We start from the raw sequence: 14,998 nt of genomic DNA, 5'->3' as shown, positions 1-14,998 counted from the left end.
CTCTCTCCGTTCCTGGAAGGGGTACAATCAGGCTGGCTTCAATATCAGCTGTTTCAACCTGTCTGAAACCCACCTTGCTACTTAGAATATTTGGTACATCTAGTTAGCCAAGAGAACCAGTTGATAATGAAGATATTTTTTTGATCTCTGGAAAACTTGCTGGTGTTTAATAGCAAGGAAATGAGTCAGTAATCCCTCTAAGAACAAAACACAAGTCTCTGAATGGAGATGAAAACGGTCATTTATTTCAAATAAATTGTTTCATTAAAAAAATGCTATGACATTAAAACAAATAATATAGAAACATGCGTTTTTTAAACTGCCTTTAACCTCTATAAACCAAATAAACACATACATGCTTCCAGTATTTCCAATGTTTTAACAAACCTCATTATCATCATTGTCATTTCAGTTTCCTGAAATACTATCCATGACTACTGAACAAGGTACAGGCTTACTGAACTAAACATTCACCATATTATTTCTAACTATGAGGAATCAAACAGCTACTGCACTCAATATATCTTGTGTAGTTGCTGTGTGTGCTTTTTAAGGCTTGATGCTATAAAACATCCATTTCTCTCTGAGGAGTCCAAAAATCTGCTGTATGAGGGCATACAGCTTAATATATGCAACTTGAGGGTGGTTACACCTTTATTCTGGAGGTCATGAGAGTCCACATAACACCTTCAGCAATTTGAACTCCTATACCATAGACACCATTAGGAAAGTCAAAGACCCATGGTTCAAATAAAGTGCAGCAGGCCTTGGAAGGACAGTGGTTTGCTGACTGACTAATTGGAAAGACCAAAGTGCTATTAGTGGTCAGAAGTAAAAGAACCTGGGCAGGCTCATAACAGGGAGCCTCCTGGATGTGCCCTGAGAACACACTGCACAATTACAGCTGTTGTTGGCGACAATGTTTGGTTTTTCTCACCAAGTCAGGAGGCCCTATACAGGCAGTGTAAAAGGGATTTCGTTAAAGGCTAAACCAAAAGGCTTATATTCAGACAGTTATCTGTCAGTAAACCAGAAATCCAAATAAGACTACTGCCTGATAGTCCAGAATGACAGCTAGCAGTTGGGCCTTTTCTCAAAATGTCACCATGCTGAGCCTCAGACTGCAATGGTCTCCAGGGCAGGGTCACACAAATCAGAAAGGTCACACATGTGGCCTTCATTATCCAATCACCAGCATGGGCTCCAGTTTTGAGAAAGTATTATTTTCTCTTCCTTGTCCTTCAGACCATGCAATTAAATACCACCCTTCCCTATTTTAAGAATATGGCTTTTTTGGTCACGAAAACGTCACTTAAAGTGTCTTTGCGGTTTTTCCTATTAGCTTCATCTCAAACAGAGGCCTTTGGGGAGAAATAATGGATCCTAGTTGTTATGTTAAAGAAAGTGGCCAGAAAAAATGGCAAATTTCACACAGTCTTCAAGTCAACAGGATCCCTGATATCACTGGAAAGTAATATGCAATTTGGGAGGGTAGTGTGTAAAAAAAAAAAAAAAAAAAAAAAGTCTGTGACAACTTTGTCTTCTACCTTACAAAATGGGTTTTGGCTCTGAAGTCTCTTTAAGGCACCAAACCTGATGGACAGCTTTTACTGGTGTCCTGCACCTGTGATTGGATAAGGAAAAAAATAACAAGAAACTATTACATATAAATAAAAAATAGTATATCATTCTGCTAGAGCTTGAAATAATTGAGTGAAGTTGGGAGGAAAAAATCCAAATAAACATCTTGAATGTGTAAAATATCTTCTGCTAGTGTAAAAAAAGTACAATGTAGTTTACACAGTGCAAAAACTATTTTAAAAATGCCTTTGGAATAGACTGTTGTAGTAGAATCACAGTGCTGTCTCGAAAATAGTAAAGGCTGAGGGCTGTCCATTGGAAGCATTCATAACCACGTGGCCATTCTGAGTAATATCTGGGTAATTCCTTTTGAAGTACACCTGTAAAAAGGAAGAGAAAAAAAAGGTATAGAAAGAACATGTTAAAAAGTTTTCAAGTCCTCCAACCCAAGGTGATGCATTTCAACCTCCACTTCTTGTGATGGGAACCTCATCACTGGTGAAAGTACAATTAAAAACAAACAGGATGTATTCCCTTCTCTGAAGAAAGTAGCCCTATTAAAACCCTTGGCAGGGCCGGGCTTCGTGCCCAACAACCTGTAGATCCACTTTGGTTCTGATCATTCGGATTCCCAGATAGGTTTTTATCACTGCATTAAATTGATAAAGCAAAATCATTTTACTGACTCAAAACCTGAAGATAAATTAAAAACAGGGTGACAAAGAGCCTGGGGAACCTAGCGTCTATACGAGGGTTTCTCATTTTCACACATAAAATGAGCACAATAGATTTGGATGTTAATATCGGGTTGTAATCCCTATATTTTATAAACTCTGATTGACAAGCATTGAAATGCGGGCGTATATGTATGAAATATCCCAGCGTTTAATTTGCGCAGCAAAGCAGTTATAGGGGCCTATAGAAATGTGATCTGAGGATAGTGGGCCACAATAATGAAAAGAGAAGCAAAAGCTTTAACAATGACTCAACCAAGCAACTTCTCTAAAATGTAAGATGATACCAAATAATAGGACAGTTCTTTGCCAAGCCTTTGAGTTCTTGAATTCTACCAATTTCTAGCTGAACTAGAAGAGATACAGGTTTTCTGATAAATGTATAATCAGAACATAAAAGGAATGAAATGCTGTCAAGTTTCTCTGTTCCACAATCATCAGTTTTTAGTAGCTGTATCCTATCTCAGTTCCTTGACAGATGCGCATAACAAAATGAAATAATGTCAAGACTTGTGAGCTCTTATCTCAAAATGTGTTTGGGTGAAAAAGGACTTCAAATGTAATTTTTTTCTTCCCCCAAAGAAGAATGTGAAAAGTTTTGTTTGAGTCTTTAAAACAGAAAATGTACCATCTATCTGGGGTTGACATATGTCATGAGCTGGGTCGCTTAGTCATACGATTCTGGATCTATTTTATAAAACCTGGCTCCAAATATATTTGTGGATGCTGTCAACAAAGTTATCATGGGAGATAATGGGCTTCACATACAAAAAAGAAAATTGTTGGGACACCTACCTTCAGATTAAGTGTACTTTTTTTCCTTTTCTCTTGTTGCTTGCATACTTGCTACTCCAAAAATAACATTACATTTGAAATACTATATATATATATATATTAAAATGTCACTTAAGGAGAAAAATAAGGACTGCCCCCAGGATTGTTTGGAACTCACTGGGTAAAAAAAATCAAGGTTATTTCAGAGATAATGCAAGTATTTAAAAATAATAACTTGGGGTGGGGGATAATTTTTTATGTAAATTTAATGTTACCCATATTTTGTATGGTTATATATTTATGTACTCCAAGAACAATAGTTATTTCTTGTCGAAACTAAAAATAGCCAATAAAATAAAAATACATTTTCATTTTCTGCTGTTTGATAGGCATCTCCCAAATAACCTGATTCCTTTCCCTATAATCTGCTCAATGTAATTTTTTTTTTTTACAGAGAAAAATGTCATCATTAACAATGCTTTGCTGAAAGGGCCCCAGCTTCGTGGTCTGAAAAACTTGAAACTAAACAAGTGTGAAATGCCCATGTATAGAATCCTTGAAATGACCCTTCACTTCATCCCATGTTGATGTGTTTGGGAATACACTCCAGCTAACAGCAGAAGTGAGAGGGAAAGCATCCCCTTTCCCTGAGTGGGTTATGAAGGCAGCTGAGGGAAGGGTCTCATACCAGCCTGGGAGGGGCAGGCCCATGTCTACTCTCTCTTCCTGTGACTCATTGCTGATTCTGGAAAAATCACTCAAGCTCTCTCTGTACCAGGTGCCTTACCTGGGAAGTGAGACAGTGACTTACCTCATAGGAACTAATTACTGGCTACAAACTGCAGATGGAAGATACACCACGTAAGTGGCGGGTGTGATTAAGAGGCCGCTCTGAGAGGTGGCCCCCTGGTCACCGGACAGGAGCAGCATCACCCTGATTGAATGAGGAAAATAAAACAGCCAGGAGAGGTCTTTTGGTGGCTGTTGTGACTTTATCTTTACAGAACTGAGACACCTCAAATTCAGTGCATATGGTCACGGGGGAGGTGGAAAGCATCGAGAGACCACAAAAGTTGCAGAGCTAACACGCACTGTTCACTCTGAGCAGGTACTTATGCTCTTCAGTCTCAGTTTCTCCATTTGGCAAAAGGGATAATAATAATGCCAGCTCAAAACTGTTGGGAAGATTCAAGGAAACAATGCTGTAGGTCTGAGATCAAGACAGGCAGATGGTAAGGTCATTGAGTATTAGGTTTCTTGTCCCTTTTTTTCTCCTTTTGGGTTTGGTTCATTACAGACCATCTATCTGATGGAGGCTGAAATGAAGTTCAGTATGTGTGTGACTCCAGCTTGTCAAAAAAGCAACCATCACAGAATCACATCTCGCTAAAAGCAACAGAGCAGTAAGAGCTGCCTAGGCATGGATGAAGGCCAGCAACAGAGCTTTTATTTACATTGCATTCAGAAGACAGCAGTTCAATATGTTGCATTCTGGTTCCAGACTCTGTTCACTCTTACTACACTGCATGGGCCTGGTTCAGTTCCAGTAACTCTCACACTTCTCATCTTTACAGCAGGTGGAACTCCAGTGTAGACACTGGCAAGCATGTCACCAAGGTTAAAGAGTACTGGAGAGTTAGTGACGACCTCTGCTTTTTCATTAATGGAAATGGACTTCCCCTCCCCCAGTCCTCTCAGAAATCATCCTAAACAGCAAGGGTACTGTGAGATTCAATCAATCAATCAATCAATCAATCAATCAATAAAGCAAGCTCATTTCTGATGAAATTGGGAGTCCTCAGATATCCCAAATGGCAAGATATCTGGATGGGCTGCCAAATGCAACTAGATCCAGTGGGGCTGGAGTAAGACAGAGTGGAGATGGCTGTGGGAGATCTCAGCACTTGTGGGAGAACACAGGTGTCCAACTGCCTGGTGAAATCTAAGGCATGTCAAGGAGGAACCATATAGAATCACCATCTCTGCCTTGAGAACGCACATGGATGAGGCCCTCGGAGAAGAGAGATACTGAAATGCAAATAATTGCCCATCTTTGCGGACTAGGAAGGAGGACAGGCTAAATGAACATGCATTTTTGATTTCTCTCTCTTGCTTACACACACACACACACACACACACACACACACACACACACATTCTCTCTCTCTGTCATGAGGAGCTTCTAAGTTAAGTAGATTCCCTTTGGCCTGAAATAATGTCCTAGCCACCTCTACCCTAAACATATGGTCCACGAAAAACTCAAAAGGGAATAGGAGTAACAACAACAACAATAACAACAATAATATAATAGTAGTACATCTGTAAAGGACACAAAAAAGGGAAGAAAAGAACAAGATAAGCATATGGTAAATACTCACCAGATGAAAACTATATAAGAAATATAATGCAATACATTCAAAGAAAATGTAGAACAAGCAATCTATGGACAACAGAAATTCGAGAGTTTGGAAATAGGCACAGCAACACAAAATGATGAAACAGGAGTTGACTGAGGCTAAAAGTGGAGGAGAATATGAAAGCATCATAAAATGGATAGTTGTATGAATGCAGCAAAAAGTACATTAACCACTGGGGTAAAAATGGATGAGACATGAAGGACAGTATTGAGAAAGCAAGCATAATTAGAAACTAAGAATTAACAAGGATCAAAGGGGAAGAACAGACAACATATACATGATAGATATTTGTAAAGAGGAGATTAAAAAATTTAAAAAAAAAACCTCAAAGTCATTAATTCAGGTAATGTTCAGAAATAAAAGACTTGAAGCTTGGGACCAACAGAGTACCGGATACCCTAGAAAAAACTAACAACCTTCAAAACAGAGAGAGAGTCCTTTGCGCATCCAGGAAAGAAGATTGAGTTACTTCTCACTTGGCTTTAGACTTCTCCGCATGAATAAACAATAAAAGAATACTTTACAGCAAAGTTTAGAGCATACTAAGTGAAAGTAAACGGGACCCAATAATTTTATAACCAGAACATTTAAATTAGAGATGCAGCAAATACTTCATGCATGCGGTAAAGTCAAGGATTCTAACTCCTACCAACCCTCCTTTAGGATGCTACAGCACCCTTTTATAATCTTTTAATTTTACTATCATCCACAACAGTAAGGACGTTTCATATTATACTGAGACTCAGTAGAGATCACCATCTGTACTGAAAGGACATCCAAGAAATATTTTCTATTACTATGAAAGATTCGCTGTTCTTTTTCTTTCATTCCATTCTTTTACATCTTTCTTTTTTTTTTTAATTTTTATTTATTTATGACAGTCACACAGAGAGAGAGAGAGAGAGAGGCAGAGACACAGGCAGAGGGAGAAGCAGGCTCCATGCACCGGGAGCCCGACGTGGGATTCGATCCCGGGTCTCCAGGATCGCGCCCTGGGCCAAAGGCAGGCGCCAAACCGCTGCGCCACCCAGGGATCCCTTACATCTCATTTCTTAAGACACGCAGGTCATGACTAACTAAGCGAATTCCACAGCCCCACAAATGGATCACAACCTGAAGTCGGAAGACGATATACTACAGGACAGGTTTTAGCCAACTAAGAGATGAAGAAAGTAGCATTTGAAACAAGTAAGTATAGTAACAGGGTTTAAGTATTTTTAAAGATTTGAAGGTAAATAGAAGAAAGAAAGCTACTTAAACAACTAAAATCTATTTGGAGCAAAAACAGAGAAGAGGTGTCATTGTTCATAATGGGGAATAATCAATAATAATAAAGTGTTCCTAGAAGAAGTGAAACGTAAACACGTAAAACAATGAACAAAGGGGAAAAAACAGTTGCCTGACTGGCTCAGTTGGTGAAGCATGAAATTCTTGATCTCAGCTCAGGGTCATGCATTCGAGCCCCACATTGGGTGGAGATTACTTAGAAATTAAACTAACAAAACTTTTAAAAAACACGTACTAGTTAAAAAGTTTAAAAGAGAACACTAAAAGTTGAAAGCATTAGATAAAATATATCTATGATCTCAATAAATGACAATGGAATAAAATTCATCTGTTAAAAAGGGTCAAGGATTAAAATTAAATCCCAGAGTTAAACTCAATAACATGCCATTTACAGGAGATATATCTATAATCTGATACTAAAAGACAAAGAGATACAAGGGAAATGAAAAAGTGAAAAGCAGGGGATGCAACAGCTATTTTAATCAAGCTTGCATTCGGAGATAGGTGCATTAAATGAATCTAAGAAAGAAAAGCACTTTAAAATAGAAAATAGAGGCACCTGGGTGGCTCAGTCAGTTAAGCTGCTGCCTTCAGCTCAGGTCGTGATCCCAGAGTCCTGGGATTGAGCCCCACATCAAGCTCTCTGCTCAATGCGGAATCTGCTTCTTCTCTGTATTTAGCACAGGAGAAGCAGATTCCGCAATAAATACAATCTTAAGAAAAAAAAATTTTTTTAAGTTCTTATATTTGTAAAATGTTCTGCATTCTTCAAAACAGGTAAGCATATACCATCTCATCTGATCACTGTAGTAAGAGAATGACAAGGTGGGTCAGTGCTGTAATCTTAGTATGACAAGCAAGGACCCTTGGCTCAGAGACCTTGGGAGACACATAGGGCCCTGGGGCTGCCAAGTCCTTCCTCCACCTATTCAAACTGGTCCAGGCTCCTAGAGCATAGAATATTGGGATTTCCTAACACTGGGGCTGTATCAGGTGATTTCACAAACAGATAAGATGCCACCTGTTACACACTGGGAAAAAAAGAACTCCAATAAACCTCAGTTAGATCTGCTTCATCATCCAAGGCATTCAACCTTGGTGATGGACTGATGTCCCCTCAATATCTGTATGTTGAAATCATAACCCCTCAGTCCCTGAAAATATTGAGTATATGGAGATAGGGTCAGTTAAGTTAGAATGAGTCACATGGTGGGTCCTTATCTAATGTGACAGGTACCCAGATGAGAGGAGATTAGGACACAGGCATACACAGAGGGAAGACCAAGCTAAGACACAGGGAGAAGATGGCCATCTACAAGGCAAGGAGAGATGTTTCAGAGGAAACCAACCCTGCCAACACCTTCATTTCTAAATTCCAGCTTCCAGAACTGTGAGAAATACCTTTCTGTTGCTTTAAGACATCTAATGCCCCTTTCATCTTTATATACGGATAAAGTACTTTCTCTACTCTTTCATGGATCATCTGTGAAGGTCAATTAGAGAGTGATTAAGCTTGCTTATACCAACATTTTAAGAGAAACAACAATGTAGTCAAGAAAACATGACTTGGAAGTACCTTTTCCTACATGCTGAGTTTTCTTTTCAAAGGAGTGAATATCAACCTGTTAGGAATAGAAAGCTTGTTGACCTAGGCTAATCCTCCTGCTGTTACTGTTCTCAGTGATGCATTTGATTTTTGATGGTCGCACATTTAAAAAACTGACAATCTGATGGCCTGTTCTAAGAGGACCCAAGCCTATGCAGAAGTAATGTCAACAAGATCTTCAACTGGGGTGAGAGCTAGGGCATGTATTCCCATCTTTCCAAAGAGGGGACCTGATCCAGTGGCACAACTGAAATCCCACAGAGGCATTCTGCCATTATTAGAACCTGGCCCCACCTTGAACACCACGTAAGAAAAGGAGAGGGGTTTGGAAACTTGACATGTGGACTGGAGCGGCTCTCAGCCTCAGCCAGCAATTCACCCTCTGCTCTCCACTGACCAGCTCTGTGGCTTTAGGGGAGTCCTTAATCCTGTCTCCTCATCCACAAAGTGGGATAACAAAGAACCACCATGAGGATTAAGTGAAATCATACACGAGAAAACCATGTAAGTTAAATGATAAAGAACTACTACAATGTGGGAATGCAAGCTGGTGCAGCCACTCTGGGAAACAGTATGGTGGTTCATCAAAACGTTGAAAAGTGGAGCTACCTTACCATGCAGCAATTGCACTACTAGGTATTTGCCTGAAAGAAACAAATGTAGCAATCCGAAGGAGCACTTGCACCCCAATATTTAAAAAAGCAATGTCCACAATAGCCAAACTACAGAAAGAGCCCAGATGCCCATCAACAGATGGATGGCTAAAGAGGAGGTAGTGTGTGAATGGACTACTATTCAGCCATCAAAAAAAAAAAAAAATCTTGCCATTTGCAACAAAGTGGATGGAACTAGAGGGAATTATGCTAATTGAAATGAGTGTATCAGTGAAAGACAATTATCATATAATCTCACTCATGTGCAATTTATGAAACAAAACAGGATAATAGGGGAAGGGAGAGGAGAACAAAACAAGGCAAAATCGGAGAGGAAGACAAACCATAAAAGATTCAGTCATAAGAAACAAACAGGGTTGTGGGAGGGGAAAGGGGGATGGGGTAACTGGGTGATACAAACTATGTTAAGTAATTAAATTTATATTTTAAAAAATGAGAGCAAGACAAACACAAACATACAAAAACACATACACACAAAGAATTACCCAAATGTAACACTATTAATATTGTTAAATGAGGTGAAGGATTACTGCACCAGGAGCCACAAGACTGCTAACTCTGTGATCTATGAACACTTCTGTACATATGTTACACTTGCATTAAAACATGTTAAAAGAATTGATTTCTAATTCTGTGTCTGCTGCAAGCTAGAGTTAACATAGGGTAGGGCCACCTTCCTTCTAAGGGTCCTAGTGTCCTCACTTGTAAAATGAGGATGTTGAACTATATACTATCTTGCGTTATTTGGAACTATCTGTGATTTATTTCTCATTACTCAATGTCTTGATAATATACCATGATAACACATTTTTAAAATGGAGGTTTTGACTCGTAGGTGGGGACACATCTGTTTGATGTGAAATGCCTGAGGTCAAAGAACAAAGGGGTTTGTGAGATTCCTGGCTGTTTTACGAGTAGATTATACAGGGGATCCCCAATGACTGGCTGGCTGGGTGTTATGAGGGGAACACTGCCTGGGAGATATCTAAGAGATGAAAGCACTCAATTTCAGGCATGAAAGCAATACAGCGCTCTACATGTAACTTTTCTATATTCACGTAAATTGTAAAGATGTATGAAAAGTTCAGGACACAGATTTCCTCATCCCTAGCCCTTGGTTTGAATTCTAATTCTACCAATTATTCAGCCAACTGTGTGACTCTAAACAATTTCCTTTTTCTCTGAAAGTCCCGGCCTCTTAAATCAGCACCAAGACAAGAGAACCTGTATCACAGCATAGTACATGGTGCATGACAAGTATCAGAGCCTCATCCTGTTCCTCCACATGGCTCAGCATATAAACTGAGGATCTCTCCTCCTTTCAATTCTTGGATTTATACTGGGGTTGACTAAGGAACATATATGACATATTAGTTCCCAGCATAACACTGTGCACATATATACACATTGAGGAGTTCTTGAGGATGCAAGCAGGATTCAAAGAAATCCCCTGTGGAAGTCTAGCTCTTTATTTATAAGGAGGGATGAGAGATGAAGCAGTGACAGAAGAGAATTTAGTTTGTGTTTTGGATAAATCTCTCATATGTAAGTACTGTTAGATATTGGGACAGATATTCTCCAGATACTTAAGATATTACACAATTCTTTCTTACAGTGAAAATCCGGTAAATGCAGAAAAGGATGAAAAGGGAGACACCCCCATAATTATAATGCATAGACAGAAACAGTTCTGATGGGGAGCCTCAAAAGACTGCAGGTCTCATTCCACCCCAGCCATGTATCTCAAGTGGTAAGAACACCTGACTTTCCTTTCCTCCCCCAACTCCCACCTTGTATCAGAAAGAGTTATAGGTAAGGCCGGACACTAGCCAAGTCCTTAAAGCAGCTCTCAGTTTTCACATCACACCTGTAGAATGAGACACTCCATTATTGCTATTGGAAAGATACCAGATAGGGATCCCTGGGTGGCACAGCGGTTTGGCGCCTGCCTTTGGCCCAGGGCGCGATCCTGGAGACCCGGGATCAAATCCCATGTCGGGCTCCCAGTGCGTGGAGCCTGCTTCTCCCTCTGCCTGTGTCTCTGCCTCTCTCTCTCCCTCTCTCTCTGTGACTATCATAAATAAATAAAAATTTATATAAAAAAAAGGAAAGATACCAGATAATCTGAATGTTACTCATAGAGCACCTTTTTCTGACCATACACAGTGCTTAGTACTTTCGCACACATCATCTCTGTGAAAATGTTTGATAAACCTTCAAGCACCATTCAGACGGTAGCATCAGGATAGTATAGATTCTTGACTGTCCCAATGACAATTTCATTATCTAGAAGGCAGAGGAAGCATAAGGAGAACACTAGGCCTAATTCAAAACAACCAAGAATCAAGGACAAACCTGGGTAGGATGTGTCAGGCAGTATCATGCAGTTTTCTTCACAAATAATAAAACAGAGAAGCAACCTACACGTTTCCCTGGTAGATCTTCCTAGCCCCGAGAGAAAATATCCCACATTTTTTCCCCCAACTCTCGAAATTTTCTGAATGCTCAGTGACCACATTTGCATCTCAAAGGTGATCACCAATTAGAATGAAATGTAATGGGTCCGGGAAATGTGAACACTCTGTGCCACGGGAACATCTGAACCCACAGAATGGAACATGTGAAATCTCTTTGGAATCTGATCTCTCTCTGCAATTAGGCACAGGTGCCTACACACGCCAGGGTCCCCACGGGCCCACTCACCTGGGCACACCAGGATGCGTTCAGGGTCCCCATGTGCCCAGGCACCTGAGCACACCACGGTGCACTCCAGGTCCCCGCGCGCCCGCGCACCCGAGCACGCCACGGTGCGCTCCGGGTCCCTGCGTGTCCGTGCACCAGCGCGTCCCACGTGCCCGCACATGTAAGCGTGCACACCTGTGGCACCCCCGCGGATTCTGCCGATTCTCAGCAGACCTGACTTCAACCTGGGACGTGTTGTTAAGACCCAGCCATGAAGCGCTGTCTCTGAAGGCTTATAATTGAAAAGGGCACAGGGTGCTTGTTACAGCACCCCCGGTGCCAGGTTGCACGGAGTGAACGGCTGCAAGGAACCTTAATTACCACTCCTTGCGGCGAGCTCACCTGTTTTGCTGTTTCAGTGAGGGCCGCCGCTGCTGCCTTGCCCAGTTGCTGCACCATCTTGTAAAACAGGCTCTCTTCATTCTGCAGCAAAACATATGGTTCATCATATTCTTTCAGTCGTCCTGAATCCAAAACCTGTTAATCAGCAGAAAAGAAACCCATTAGCACACAATGTTTTGCAGCAACATATTATAACTCAGACAATATTTCGGAAAGGGGCAGGGGAAGGAGAATAGAGAGAATCCATTTGGGTGGTAGGTCTGGCTGGTGTTTAAATGGTCTGATTACCCCGTTTTCCTAAGCAGACAAAGGCCTAGCCCGACCTTTTATTATTATAATGTTATAGGAAAAGAAGAAAATGAAAGTTTTAAACTATGATTATGGGCACTCAGCAGACCTGTGGCATTTTATATTCTGCCAAAGGCATTTTGGGTTGTGATTAGTTAGTGCTTTTGGCTCTCAGACTCTGAGGTTTGAGGGCTATTTATACATACATTCAGAGTTGGGGAATTTCTTGATTTCAGAAAATCAAAGTCAATTTACCTAAAAAGTAGAGTGATGTCATACAGATGGCAGCGGCCTGACAGCAAATTAATTGCCAAGCTGGTCTGACAGCATCTCTGAGAAATATTTGGAAAAGCTTCTGGAATTTCTTTAGGGTCCTAGAACATGTCAGCCAGTAAGAGGGGACAAAATGCCCCTGGCAGCAAGATTAAGGTGCATCGTCAAATTCGCTTTGGTTGGAGCTTATTATTCTGGGAGTGAAAGACTGGCTAAAAGAGCTGCTACCTAAGCAGCTTTAGCATAATTGCTCTGCACAGAAGAAATCTCTAGAAATCCAATTTTCTCTTTGGATAAGACTAAAGAAGTAATTAAGAAACTGAGCTCCAAATTCCAGCGATGATGACCTGCACGGTACATGGGGGGCAGCACAGTCCCTGTTGCAGGGGATCTGAATATCAGTTTTCACAATTATCTTCCCTGCTTCCTTTTCTCTTTCTTCAGCTGCCTGCCTTTCAGCCATTTTATTGCTCATTAATATGTCCACTAATTGGAAATTGAAAGGGAGAGGAAGGGGCTCTTAACTCTCCATTTCTACTTATTAGTAGCTCTGGTTAATGGTCTGGTCGGGAAGAAAGAGGCTGAAACAATTGGCCCAAATGCTGTACCTAGGAAAACAGTTCTCATGTTAAGTGGCACTTAGGTCTTCATTTGGGTGGTATTTAAAGTAAATTTATCTTAAGGGGATACGCTGAAACTCCAAGCAGGACGCAGGTTGTTTGTCCACATCTAGGGATTGAAGTTAATTCTGTCCTGTGGTATTTAATCGGAAACATTTATTAAGTCTCATAAAGGCATTTTCCTGTTAATCTTTTGTTTACTACTGTGAATCACGGCTAAGGGCAGCTTTCTCAAAAGAGTTCAAGAAGAATTGAATCTGTCACATCCACATAATAATTAAAATGTCCTATAATTTGGCATGCCAATTTAGATGCCCCGAATGTGTAATTTTACTTAAGCATAGCATTATAGACCATAACCACTCCTCCTGATGTTGAAGAAGAAGAAAAAAAGCAATTGTAAAATACAGGTTTCTCACATGCTTAAAGACTAAGTAAATAAGTGAATCAAATTACTTCATACAATGAAGAACTTTATATTGTGCAGAAGCAACAACTTTTGAAAAATCACCAATAAAGAGTTGGTGGAAAATGAGTTCTCCGACCATAAAGACTAATTTTTAAGGGAATGAAAGTATTACTGATATTTTTGTCCATGTTCAACTTTGTACTTTATTGAAATCTGAGTGAATAGTAAATTTTTCCATTTTCTCTCATATTGTCTGAAAACACACAAATGCCACTGAGATGAGTAGTTCTCAGAATCGGCCAGTATCTGAAAAAGCAGAGCAGGGGAGGAGGGGATGATGCTCTCAAAAAGCAACAGGGATAGCAATGTAAATGACCAAAAGATTATTTTGGTTGAAATACTTTGAGCCTTCTAAATATTAAATATAATGCAATGTAATAAAGAATGAATGCCTTAAGAGTAAAAAAAAAAAATTCAATTCATAATAAAATAGTGGTCTTTTGAATTTGAAAAGAAATAAAAATAGCCGTGGATTGAACACTCATTGTATGTCATAGACTTTATAGACATCACTGTTAATTCTCAAGGTAGACAGGGTACACAGTTTCCTTCCTTCTTCCCTTCCTTCCTTCCTTCCTTCAATCCATCTACCCATTTATCATTCCTTACTTCTTACTTTCCACTCTCCCATCCATTCATCCATCGATCTATCCAGGAAATAGTTATACCTAATACCAAGGCACTGTTCTAGGAACAGGAACTTCAAAGATGAGCAAAACAACATTCTGTCCAAAAAACCCATAGCCAGAGATGAAGACTGAGGTGCTGATGTGTTCAGTAATTTGCCTAGGCTTCCGAATCAGTAGAAGGCAGAGGTGGGATTCAAACCCAGGGCTGAATCCCTATTCTTTCCTCTCCATGTCATTTTCCAGGGAATGACCATTCAATGATCAGAAGCAAAATAAGGGAGATGAAAATTTTAATATTCAATTTTCTAAGATGCCTTTCCATAATATTGTATATTGACTTCATATAATTTAAGAAAAATATGCCTATAAATGCAAACGTTTGCCCCTGTCCACTTTCCACTGCATTTTTATCATACTCAGGGCTCAAATTATTTGCTGTGTGCTTGGTAGATGGATAATCACAGAAAAAGAAAACCAATTTTATGAAGCTTTTAGGATGAATAAAGCATAAGTTAACACACGGCAAAGACACATTTGAGGAAACCGTCATTAATTTATGAAT

The 14,998-nt window shown here is 40.0% G+C and overlaps 1 protein-coding gene across 1 annotated transcript in view; it reads right to left on the bottom strand.

The window, feature by feature from the left end:
- Positions 1-223: 223 nt before the first annotated feature.
- Positions 224-14,998, bottom strand: part of ABCC4 (ATP binding cassette subfamily C member 4 (PEL blood group)) — a 246,477-nt gene continuing 231,702 nt past the window's right edge. Inside the window, exons 30-31 of the mRNA XM_077855182.1 lie at positions 12,158-12,292; positions 224-1,961 (exon numbers count right to left, since the gene is read on the bottom strand). Of these exons, the coding sequence (XP_077711308.1) occupies positions 1,854-1,961; positions 12,158-12,292 (243 nt within the window). The 3' untranslated portion in view covers positions 224-1,853. The remainder of the gene's footprint in view (positions 1,962-12,157; positions 12,293-14,998) is intronic.

This window comes from Canis aureus, chromosome 17 (genome assembly GCF_053574225.1).
Source record: "Canis aureus isolate CA01 chromosome 17, VMU_Caureus_v.1.0, whole genome shotgun sequence".
Taxonomy (NCBI): domain Eukaryota; kingdom Metazoa; phylum Chordata; class Mammalia; order Carnivora; family Canidae; genus Canis; species Canis aureus.
Note: the sequence above shows the minus strand (reverse complement) of the source record. Positions and strands in the feature narration are given on the sequence as shown.